A 13,459-nucleotide genomic window follows, 5' to 3' on the forward strand; every position below is an offset into this window, starting at 1 on the left:
TAAATTTAATTAAAGACCTTTCTTACTAAATTAGAGTTTATAGGCTTCATTTCCAAAACCTTAGATACTGATTAGCAACAAACAGCATAAAACCTGTACAGACTGCGAGGAGTGGGAAAGGGTTAAGAACCGCGCAGGTGCCCTTACCCCTGCGTGGACTGTCTACACCACACCAGCAGGGTCCTCTCCAGATTGGTCTGTCGTAGGTCATCCATGAGGTCCTTCATAACATCCTTCACCTGCAACAACAATACACACAGGGATCAGTTTCATTTAACCAATTTTGACCCATTTGTAGCCCCATAGAAATTTGCAGTTATTTAAATACCTTTCTTTCCAATTCAAGTTTTAATATCCTTCTACAAACAATTAGAAGTTCTGGTTGTTTTTCCATCTTCTACCTGCAGGAATAATCAAAGCGCTGAAGGCACTGAATTTGTTCGCTATTGTATAATCCTAGACGCAACTCAGTTTTCAAAATTATGTTATAGTTTTTTATATCGCAAGTTTGAAATGACCACAACCCATTCAAATTTATAAAGAGTGTGTCTTAAAACACAGGTCGAGATGTGTTTTTTTTCTTCAAATCATTGATACAGCTAATCAGTGTGCACAGGCTAATCTTCTTTGACATGCATTAAGCCCTGTTTTCCCTGAAAGCAGCCAATATGTACAGATTTCAATGAGAATGGCCAACGTTGTCTTACAAGCTGTTATATACACCAGTGCTTTCCACAGACCATTTAATGATTCCTCGCCGGGGCACTTGAATTTCGAAATCAGAGTCCCCGGGGCGCTTAAAATTTTCCGATCAGTGTATTTTTCAGTAAAAGAAAGTGGAGATTGTCAAGGTTTTTCTATCATTGTATCAATATTCCCTGTTTTAAAAGAGCACTTGGTACCTACTTTCACAAGTAATCGCCATAAACACCACATGGGGTAATGGATAATCCACTGATAAGAGAATAGCATGATGGGCGTATCGATTATTCTAGCCACATTACACAGTCATTTAAATGCTGACAAGGATGTATCAGGTAACTTTCCAGTCGTCAAACTGTGATGTTCATCGTCCAATCGGTTACGCGAATGCTTATGAGGGCGGGGTTAACTATCGACCATTACTTTTGATTGACGTCGGGCACGAAGTAAGAGTTTATCGCAGCTTGATTAGCAAGAAGTTGTATCATTTACATAATATAAAACCGGTAACTAGAACAGTACAGTACATTAAAGACAGTTTCGGGCATCATCATCACACCTTTTTACTGTAAACAAGTGTTACCTATGACTCATAATTAATACGAGAAATTAATTGCAAGTGGTAAACAATTAATTACTTATAGCGAGTAAGTTGTGCAAATAACTCCCAGTTACAATTATGCCATAACAATTTAATTCCAGTATATGTCTATTTCATCATGTCCATTTATAAAACTGATTCACCTCGTTTTTCTGACATTTATTCGACACGTAATGCGCTTTAAAAACCTTTTGTTGAATAAATTGCGCACACTTGTAAATGTTTCATCCGATAATCGATACTTAGAAGACTGATGATGGCAACTGGCCATAATACTCGTGGACAACGTGAATTTCATGCATAATTCCATCAAAACATTTATTCGACTCGTAAAGTATTTAAACAAATTATCGTTGAATTCATAACGCAACTGTTAATATTTGTTGAAATCTCAAATGGGAATAATTAAATTTGTAATCTGAAAGCCATTCCTGTAAGTCGATGTTAACGCGTTTTTAATCTGAAACACACTTCCGAATGTAAATGTACCGGAACGTTAAAATATTCTTGCTTCAAATTAGCAGTGCAAATTTATTGTGTGTCGAATCTTTTTCTCAATTAAAAAGAGTGCGAAAATTATGCAGCATGTACAACGTCGCGTCATTTGAATGAAAGCGGGCGTGTATTGAGCGTTTTAACAAGCACACAACACGTCAGGGGATTGACGCATGTTCAGAGGCAATATTTCATCAAATCTATAAATAGTCATTTAAAACTTATTTGATACTAAAAAAAATGGCAAGGTTTGTGTTAAAGAAATAATTGAGAGGTTTTATCGTAAATATTTACCAGAAAGTGATTTATAAAAACGGAATAAACGGGATTATCGGGTAATAAATAGAAACTTGAAAAGTAAGTTTACAGTAATAGAGTCGGGTTGAAACGGATGTATTGACGAATCGTTCGAGTCAGGATTTTACTATCTGTGTGAGAAAGTTTTAAAACAATTAAACAATATAAAAAATGATATATATTTTTTAATGACTGGAGGATTTTCTTGAAGAGTCATAGCGCACCAAATGACGTCTTTTGACGCTGTTTTTCTTTGGTTTAATGTTATTATTTGCACAGCCTTTGGTAAGGATACATTTTCTCCGACATACCTAATTGTAGTCCTATTAAATTTCAGTTTCTATAGGGCTCCCATAGTAATAGAAATTCTTCATCATTGAAAACAGCTTATTACAAAACAGCTAACCCAGGCTACAGGAATGCATTGAATGTTGCACATTTGCTTGCAGCTGTTTCCTGTCTGAGTTCCAAGCTGCAAGGGGTTGTTTGATGTTGATGTTCAGTTTGTGTAAATATAAACCTCAAAACTGCTCACTTAGCTATCAGTTTCTGCATGCAAGACCTGTAATGATACAACATTGATTATCGGGCTCTATGAGTTGGATCATGTGTACCTTGGGATTAACATAGGATCACCTCTCTAAACACAGTTGACCTGAATTAAATGCAAATTCAGGACTCAGTGAATGCAATGCATTATATTTATCAGATTTTTGTTAATGACCTGTCAAGTAAAATAAACTCCCAGTGTTTGTTTACATCTTAATCCTACCTTTTTCTTTCTGATGTGACAAAGATTTCTGATGATGATAACAGCAAATGACAATTGTGATAATTTTAATAGCATCTTTGATAGTTTTATTTGTGAGCATTAACTCACAAATAATGCAGACACATTTTGCAAATCAGTATGGGCTTAAAATTATGGGTGGGTGCTTTAATTAAAGGCCTGGTCACACCGCCAGAACTTTGCTTGAGCGTTCCTGTAGCGGTGAAAAACAATCATCACCGCTCGCTACCGTTCACGACCGTTAAACAGAAGTTGGCCACCGCTAAAGCAACGCCGTATACGCTCGGTCACCGCTGATGGTTCCTCCTACTGCTCAGAAAGTTTTGAGCTGCACAAAATATTATGAGCGGTGAGGAGCGGGCAATTTTCCGCTCCGACAAAGTTCACCACCGTTCCACCAACGCTCAGTCAAAGTTTGGCACCGCTAGACGAAAGTTCGTGGACGTTAGGGTCCGCAAGGCCAATGCAGAAATCTTGAATGCTGGTCAACCGCTGATTCGCCAGCTTTGCCAGGGCAGTGATTAAACGTTGCACAAACTTTGGTGGAGCAGTTGTAAGCGTTTTTTAAAAGGACACGGAATTGCTGGAACGGTGTCGGGCGTTGAAGTAGCGATCCATTGCAGTGATGAACTTTGGTTTGGCGTTGGTATTGAGGTGTTGGAGCGGGACCAGAATTTGGCTATAAATACGGGGAGAAATGAGTCAGGAGTCCATTTTTAATCGAGCTACCGTTGAGTGCAGACCTCATTTTAATATGCTCAGTTACAGTAAAAGTGTTCTACCATGGATGCTGTGGGACTTGTTGTGATTGGTGCACTAGTCCAGCAGCAGAATCAGAACCTCCTCAGATTGCAACAAGCTGTTGACAGAAGGAGAAGAGAGAGAAGAAGGAGAGACAGAGTTGTGTGGGTCAAAGTGAATACTGAGAAGGCCTGAACATGGACTGTATCACAAGCTGATGGTGGAGATGAGAAATGAGCCTTCCATCACTTTATGAGGATGCCACCCCCCGATTGACCAAACAAGACACCAATTACCGACCAAGCCTGGAACCTGGTCTCAAAGTGGCAATCACCCTACGGCACCTGGCCTCTGGTAACACCTACAGAAACATGCAATACGCCTGGAGGGTTCCCCACAACACCATCAGTGTGGTAGTTAGAGAAGTGGTAAAGGTCATCATTGAGGAGTACACAGATGAATTGTTGTTTTGCCCAACAACTGAACAATGATGGAGAGACCTGGCTGACAAATGGTACCAGAGATGGAACTTTCCCCACACAGTTGGTGCCATTGATGGCAAGCACGTGGCATGTAAAGCTCCTCCTAACTCTGGCTCAGAATTCTACAGAATGCTTCCTCTCCATCTCCAGCATTCCACTTCTTTTGTCTACGTGGCATAATGAACTTCAACTATTGACTTCTATCAAAAATTATCAGAACGTCTATCAAAGCGATCCGTTTAGTTCCGTAGTCAGAAGCGGTTTGCCGCTATACCAACTTTAAACTCCCGCCGAGCCGACGCGCACATGCAAAGAACGCCGCTCTATCAACGCTCGCGTCACCGCTAAACCAACGCTCGCTACCGCTCGATAACGTTAAACCAACGCTAAACCTAAGGAAGTCACGATACGCTCACATTACGATACGATACGTATCACGGTACAGTGTGTACGATACAATACGTATCGCGATACGTATCGTCAGATGGAAACAACATACAAACTATTTAAAACCATTTTTCAATTTTATTTAAGACTTCTACGTATGTGTCATACAATATACAAAATACCATATATTAGAATGTAATGAAAGTACACGAATTGACAATTAGTTATTATTATTTACAAATCTAAAACTTTGATTAAATATGAACTCGAAATTACTAATATGTTTAAAAAATACGGACTGCTTTATGTTTCTTTTACTTCGATAGATTATTTAAGTTTAAAATAAAACGTGTTTACCAACTAGTCAAACTGGCTATCTTTGCTTGTGCCGTAAAAAACTCCAAGCGCAATTCGTAGAACCAGTCAAATATTGAACATTGTTTCGTGACGTAGGCGACACAGCACATTTTTGAGTGGTTGAAATTTAATTTTAATGGTTTCAAAGAATTTGCGAAATTCTCAGCGGAATCACAAAATTACAGCTCCTGCTTAGGAAATTCGTAGCGACTAAAGTCGTGATGTAAGCAAATGTTTATACGAAATAAACGCCTACCACTTTCTTACTGATAACACAAAATTCTTCCATATTTTTTATCAGCAGCTTGCTGGGGGTGATTTCAATACAACTTCCGCCATTTTTTGGGCGAATTACAGTTACTTCCCTTGAATGCATCATGGAAAAAGCCGTACCGTACGGACTCGGAAGCGTATCGTGAACCGTACCGAGGGGAGACTATTACGATATACCATCCCACGGAGTACCGTAACACCCTTAGCTAAACCAACGCTAGCTTCAGCGGTGCACCGCTTTGGCAACGCCCGTGTTGTCGATTTTTTCCCCATTTTGTGCGCGGTGACGAGCGCTGCCGAAATTCGGCCCCTCTTCATACCGTTCAAGGAACGCTCCAGCAAAGTTCTGGCGGTTTGACCGGGCCTTAAGGAGTATATGGTACACATCTGACACATATTAAATAAAGATCATGCATTAAGGCACAATATTTTACAAATATTTATGTGCACTTTATACAATTCAGCTGCTTCAGTTGAACACTTAATTCCCTTTGAAATGGAGAACGGTTTGAAAATGTTGAATTGACTTGCTATGAGTTAGAATCTTTCAGAACTCAGACATGTAAACAGGTCTTGGCTTTCAGCCTTAACGTGATGGGCTATATATACTTGACCTCAGCACCCATTGGAGTTAAAAGCAAATACATTCAGTACGTTAAGTAGTATAACATTAAACACATCAAACACATTTATAAGATTTCACTTGGCAAATATTATTTTGAAAATATAATGCAGAATGTTCAACAGTTCTCAAACACCCACAATAACACAAATGGCAAATGTTGAAGAGCCAAACACATCATCTCCAACAATTCTCTATTAAATATTGCTATGAGCTTGTATAAGCTTCACTGCTGAATAAATGTTGTTGTAAATATCTTTTTTTTAACATAAACTCCTCACATAACTGGGAACTTAATGCCATTAATCTGCATACACCTTAATCTGCTATACAAGAACTACAACATGTACAAGGCTAATATTTCCTTTGCAAGAACTGTCTGTTTTTGAATCCAAGTAAGTAGACCAAAGTAGGCTGTATAGTTGTAGCTAAAATATTTGGGAAATTAATGCAAAGCAATCTTGTTATTTTCATAGCCAAATCCAACTATGGCCAAGGCAATAATGTTAAGTCTGATGGGAATTTTTATAGCATCAAGCTAGAAGGAACCATAGCAGTTTTTTGGCACAGACTGTGAATATTGGAAAGAAAGATTTTATATCAACACATACAGGTTGATATTGAAAGAGGATTCAGCAATTCAGACCCTTTATGTATAAGTGTCAATGCTGTTGACAGCATTGATAAAATAAGTATAAAAAAATCTATATCTCCAACAATGATTGAGCTTAGTTTTAATGTTGAAAATGCAATCAATGCAGCTAAAGGTTACACATACAGTTTTTTTAGAGGTGTATTTAGATAATATTTTGTCACCAGAAAGGGAAAAAAGAGAATACAGTTTTCCATTTATCAATTAATGCTTCCTGTTTTAGGAAGTTTTGCATTACAGATCACTTTTGGGGAGTTTTTAAGTTGACTGTAGACTAACTGTCAATTTCTGGTAGAATTTGCTCAGTAACCTGGGTTTTCCCATAAAATTGTTTCATGCACTCTGAGACAATATAAAAATCAACATTTTACATTATGGTAGTCAAAACTTAAGTGAGTCAAGGTATCAACAGTCATTAGACAAGTCCTATCAGGACTTAATCTGTCTGAATTCTTTTAATCGGGAGATGGGAATGTTAATTTCTATTTGTTGAAAGTGTCCAGACAATGACATACAATTGTATTGCTTTTTTAAAGAAACGTTTATATGATGCACAAGTTAACCCTTTGCATGCTGGGAAATTTGTCGTCTGCTAAAATGTCGTCTGTTGAATTTCTAAAATTAGCATTTTCTTCGAATTTTTTTCAAAGAATACTATCAGAATAGCAAACAGTTTGGATCCAGATGAGACGCCACGTTCTGTGGCGTCTCATCTGGATCCAAACTGTTTGCAAAGGCCTTTAAAATTCAGCTCCAGCGCTTTAAGGGTTAAACATATTTTTACTACACTAAATCATAACAAGCTGAATTTGAAAATTTGAACAATATTGCAACTCATTTTTCACAATTGTGTAATGTTTGCAGCACCATTAAAAAAAGTTTGCAACTGATATTTCACAATTGTGACAAATTTGCAACTCATTTTTTTCAAATATTGCGGGGGTGGGGGGGGGGCAAATAAAGCTTTAAAAATTAAATGTATACGATATTGTAATGTTAACAACAACAATATTGCCATGGTTAGATCTGAAAGATGCAGTGGCATTATATTTGATATTACCCTGGCAACATTTTGGATGTGGATGGATATCACCATGTCTTCATATACAAGAATGCCTTGGTGAAAAAAAAAGACTGCCATGGTAACACATACAAAACTGCCTTCTTTTACGATACCTGCCAGTGGAGAATGATTGACCAGACGAGGCCGAGGGTCAGTTTCTGGTTGCCATCGACGATGTCGTTGCTGCTGATGTTGACAAGCTTTATCTGAAAATGGAAAAAAAACAACATAAGTCTTGTCATATCACAGAATTTACGATTATCAAAAAGAGCTGTTCTTTATCCACTGTAAATCAAGGCTGACATTGCAGTCAATATTTTGCACTTAACATTTCCTTATATTATATCCACTTTCATTATAAGAATAAAGATCAGCAAATAGCTGAATCCGAATGTACATAAAAAAAATATGTTGGCACTGCACTTCAGAATTACTTTGATCTTAACAGATAAATTATTTGTATACAGCAATTTAGAACAAGATGTACGGCCAATAAGAATAATTCTAAATTTAGATACATGCAGCTCTTTTCACTTTTGAAATACTTCAGTCATTATAAATTTTCTAATATTTTGGGCGCATACATAAATCATCCTGACAGAAGATTAGAAACTTCAATCAGAATCAAGCAATAATCAGAATAAATGTCTTCATATCAAAATATTCAAAGACCTTACATGGGTAAATTCTTTTATAAGGTCTTCAACAATATATCTATGTAATAAATCTGTTTCATCATTTTTTCATATTCTTTTCCTTATTGTGCCAGCCATACAACTTCCTTTGGACCACAATTCAGACTGATTTGGATAAATAATCATTTTATCTCTTCAATAATAAAAGGGATCAAAAGGATTTTAATATATTGATGGTAACAAATGACAATACATTTTAACCTTTAACCTTGGTTCAACCATTTTTTTTAAGGTTCAGTGATTTTTTCTCGCAAATCGTCCCGCAAAAGCCAAGAGATGACACAATGTGAGGACTTTTGGGAAAATTACCACACAAAAAACTGTCTTGAACTCTTTGTGTGACCTTAACCTTTGATAACAGGACATGGACTCTTCATACCGTCATCATAAGGCCTTTTTTGTGTTGAGTTTATTGTAAGTAAAAATTGCATGATAGATTGACAAACAAAATTGCTCAACAAAACTCAATGTAACATTTTGACTAGTCATAAACCAATCCCGCTTGACACATAAACTACCAACTTAAAACCCACAAAAACTGAGGTCTGTAATAAAGGATTGTTTGTGCAGCAATCCACAATTGCAGCTTTCATATTTCTATTTTAACCTTCAATCAGCAAATCTTGCTTTGTAAACAGTTCTCTGGCTTATAATCATAGAGCAGATACATTTATCTTGATGATTCAATTTGCATCCTATTAGCTGACATGTTCATTCACTTATGTGGCACAGCTTTCATAGTGGATCACAGAAAATTTAATGTCACAAACAATTCAGCCAATTATTTTGATAACATGTGACAAAATTGTAGGCTCCTTGAACTGTTTATGTCATGTAATTGTATTGATAAAGGGCATTGAAATCCTTGTTCATTTGCGTTTTATGTGTTTTAATGTTTTGTGTGTTTTTATGTACAATTTAGTTTAAGACTAGGAATTGAAATCGTATCAAGTAATAATCATAAATTCTTTAAAAAAAAATTGGTAAACAGTAAACATGAAGAAATGTTAAGCAAGAAAATAAGTCAATAATTTTGAAATTTGACATATAAATATTGATAAACCGAAAAATATAATTACCTGGCCAGCAAAGTTGCTTGTGGATTTCATATTTAATATCTTTTGAAAATTAATGAATTTTATATTCATTAAATGTTCATGTGAAAAAAATAATCCCCTTTTGCATGTATGCATGTACATCTGTAAGGTTATCTTCTAAATATTTACATTAATATGAACAGTTCAACAACAACAAAACTGGATTATCTTTTAAAGTGGCATTTGTTAATGAAATAATTCCATACAAGAGAAAAGAATAGCCTGTGTGAACAGTGGCACAATTGGTTTCTCTCTAGCAATATACAAATACTGATGATGATTCGTATGTTTAAAAAAAACTTAAAGGAGCCGTGCTCTGTGAAAGGGGGGGGGGGGGGTTGAATGCATGTGCTTAAGTGTCGCCCCAGATTAGCCTGTGCAGGGACAACACTTTCCAATTAACTGAGTTTTTGCTAAGAAGATACTTTCTCTAAACAGAAAATATAATAAAAGCGGAAAGTGTCGTCAGTGATTAGCCTCTGCGGACTGCACAGGCTAATCTGGGATGACATTTTACTCACATGCATTTAACCCCTTTTTTACAGAGCACAGCCCAAATATAATACCCGTTTGCTGTAGTGCAGTAATAAACAAGCACCTTATTAAGGTTCCTAATCTGCAGGTAGACAGTTTAATCAAAATCCACCAAGAGGCAATCAATGTATGTATCATGTGGTCTGCTGGAATACATACTGGAGCAGGTTAATCTAAGTTCAAAAACTTGTGTGATCTGCATGTGTGTGCAATAAATGATATAGTATTTATAGTTGAGTGTAAAACTATGCTAAGTGTTCATATTTTGCCTATAAGTTAGTATTGTTCCGTCCAGAGACGTCTATTTTGAAAGATGCCAATAATTTGTGTACTGAACGCCAAAATATCATATCTGGATTATGTGTACAAAGGCTGATAAGCTTGTCTGGCTCTAAATCAACAGTACATGGTTTATTACTGAACTACACTGAAACTCCAATATAACGCACATGACGGGGTCCAAGCCACGCAACAGCGTTATAAACGGACAGCGTTATAAGTTTTGAGCTTATTTATTTAAGGGGGCTATACAAACAGGTATAGTATAGCCTATAATATAGGCCCAGTGTATTGTCATGCTGTGTTGTCATTCGCAAATACATGCATATAAACCGAATTGAACAATAACAGTATACATACTGCTTTTCTAATGTGCAAATTTATCAGATAATCCAATATAATTACATCACTTACGAAAAAATAATGTTTAACATTTATGACAAGAAATATGTTTACGAATTTCATCAACAAATTCATATGCCTACACTATTTTCCAGAAAAATTAGTACAGTGCATTATGGGACACAGCTTTCATTGGACGAGCGAATTTAAATTTAGAGTGAATGCAATACGATACATGTACAAAGAAATGTTTTATTGCGTCATACGCTGCATGTAAAAAACGTGCTTTCCGTGGATTTTCTGATGACGGGCAAAAATTTAAGTGCATCTCTGTTAACTATAACACTGTGTTAGCATGTAAATAAATTGTGAGGATTTTTTTATTTAGTTTTCGTATACGCACTGACACAAACACAAAGATATTTTTATTTATCAAGCATGTGTAGCATATAATAAACGATAACACACATATACGGCCATAGTTTATACAATGAAATACAATACACTTTAAATACAAAACATAAACAGGTAATCGTTTTAAATAACTTTAATTTAATAATTATTCCGCTTGCACTTGCCTTATTGAAATTAGTGCACTGAACCGATCTGATAGGGAATTCATGTAATAAACACGGACTCGCAAGTTTTCACACCTTTTTTGACATTACACAACAGATTAACACCAATTAGCAGTCGAGTGTCGTTTAACCTCTAATCGATTAAAATCAGTTAAACGGACGGATAAAGTAATCAAGCTGTGATCGCCGGCTTCTTTGAATTTTCTGAGAATACATGAAGTTGCATAACATGGATTTGAATCAGAAATGGAAGGTTGGAGAAAAAACGGGATCCAAGGACCCCCCGCGTTATATTGGACACAGCGTTATAACGGACAGCACTATATTGGAGTTACGGTGTATTCATGATCTAGTGCTGCAACAAAGAGCGTATTGCGATATATTGTCAGTTCAAATACCCGTATTGCAATATATCGCAATATATTGCTTACTTGTATCAGAATTATAACTCGCCAATGACCCGATAATCCCGTATATTCCAGTTTTAAAGCAAATTCTGGTAAATGTTTACTATAAAAATGCTCAAGAATAACACAAAAGTTGCAAAACACAAACATACACCAATTTTCTTAAATATCAAATACATTTTGGCATTTTTTATTATTTAAAGATGTGATGAAATAACTTCCAATCGGGCGTTTTTTTTCCCCACTGAACACGCGTAAATCGCCTGACGTGATGTTTCTGTTTTATACAACACAAATACACCCACACTTTGCACGCGACGTTCTACATGTCTGTATAATTTTCTCGTGCTTTTTATTTAGAAAAAGAATAAAGCACTTTTTTATTGTCGCGTTAGAATTACATTTCGGAAGCGTGTTTCGGAAATTCGGATTACAAATTTAATAATGCTCATTTCAGAATCGAACGAAACATTTAGTTGTGCGTAATTAATTCAACGATAATTCTTTTAAAAGCATAGAATGAATGCTCCCATGTAACAACGCTACTCTGTATAATAGACTTTAGAATGCCATTTTTACGTAACAATTTATTTTTACATAATACCGCTTTGTTTTGTTTACCTTGATATCATTATTTTGGATGGCTTTTCTGAACGAAATGTAGATGCATGTTTGTAAAATTTTCGTACCGGTATGACGAAAATCGTATCGCAATACAATATGCGGATTGCGTATTTTGATATATACCGATATACCGGTATATTGTTGCAGCACTATCATGATCATTCACATTGCAGTTTTTATTTTGTATACACAAATTAAATCATATTTGTTGTGGAAGGGAAGTATGCAGTGCAGTAAGTGCCAATATATTATATACATAGTGTCTTATCTGCATGGCCTTGGCAAAACATTTAAAAGGGACCTATTCAGGTTTTGGTAAATTGACAAAATTTTAAAAAAAGTTTCAGATTCGCAAATTTTCGTTTCAGTTATGATATTTGTGAGGAAACAGTAGTACTGAACTTTAACCATGCTCTAAAATATCCATTATAGACATCTTTTGACAATTTAAATTATGAAAATTATAACTCATTGCAATGCAAACGATTTAATAATTTGGAGAGTTATGTTGTTGTCGTTGCATTTTGTGACACTACAAGGATTGCTTATATAAAGTAATAAAGTATAAACAACGTCACTTATTGTATAAGCAGAGATGACCTCTTAATTACTTTTTTCTCTTTTTAATTTTATTCTTGTTTTTTACTGGAGTTTTTTTTAATCAAATGTATAAATTTATCAATATAAAGCATTTAATAACCAACTTAAATACATACCAAAATCTGTGAAAAGGTCCCTTTAAAATATAGAAGTGCAAGTTTATATATTTTTTAAGAGCCAGTGAGTTATGATTTCATTTATGATAGGGTACAACAATTGATACTCTCTACACAATCTCTATCATTAAATGAAATAACATAATGTTTTAAATGGGTTACACAATATTAGCCACTTTCTGATACAAAAAGAGAGATGGCTTTACTTAAAAGATTTTGCACCACAGATAATTATTTATGAAATGCATTTGTTTGCATATGCATAGAAAAAAAACAATATATTAATTATAAACTTGCAAAAATTATAATTATTTTTTCCATGTTACCTACTTTAAAAAATGTCCTATCAAAGTGATTACTTAATTTAAATGAGTTTATTGAATTTGCATCTGATACCACATCCTGTTGTCGTTAGGTGATCTTAATCAAAACAAAATTGCAACATTAATCAGTAATGCATCTTGAATTTGAATTAATGCATTTTACGATAGCTTGCAGTCATAAGTTAAAAGCCCATAATTTATGCATATATTCTCCAGATAAGGAAAGAAAAAACAAACCTGTTTTTGATTTTCAATCTTAAGTACGCCACAATGTCATGCCTAGGACACTGTGCAGTGAAAATTATGAGGCACAAAAGACACACAAATTCACTGATTCAATATTCACGGTTTAAACTCCAGACAGTGAAACATTTCACACTACACATCACTGAAATCCCACCT

General features: G+C 35.3%; 1 protein-coding gene across 1 annotated transcript in view; it reads right to left on the reverse strand.

Annotated features, from left to right (window-relative positions):
* Positions 1 to 13,459, reverse strand: part of LOC127849861 (utrophin-like) — a 74,930-nt gene that overhangs the window by 5,620 nt on the left and 55,851 nt on the right. The window contains exons 7-8 of the mRNA XM_052382614.1: positions 7,576 to 7,668; positions 148 to 239 (exon numbers count right to left, since the gene is read on the reverse strand). Of these exons, the coding sequence (XP_052238574.1) occupies positions 148 to 239; positions 7,576 to 7,668 (185 nt within the window). The remainder of the gene's footprint in view (positions 1 to 147; positions 240 to 7,575; positions 7,669 to 13,459) is intronic.

The sequence above is a fragment of the Dreissena polymorpha genome, chromosome 11, assembly GCF_020536995.1.
Source record: "Dreissena polymorpha isolate Duluth1 chromosome 11, UMN_Dpol_1.0, whole genome shotgun sequence".
NCBI classification, from domain to species: domain Eukaryota; kingdom Metazoa; phylum Mollusca; class Bivalvia; order Myida; family Dreissenidae; genus Dreissena; species Dreissena polymorpha.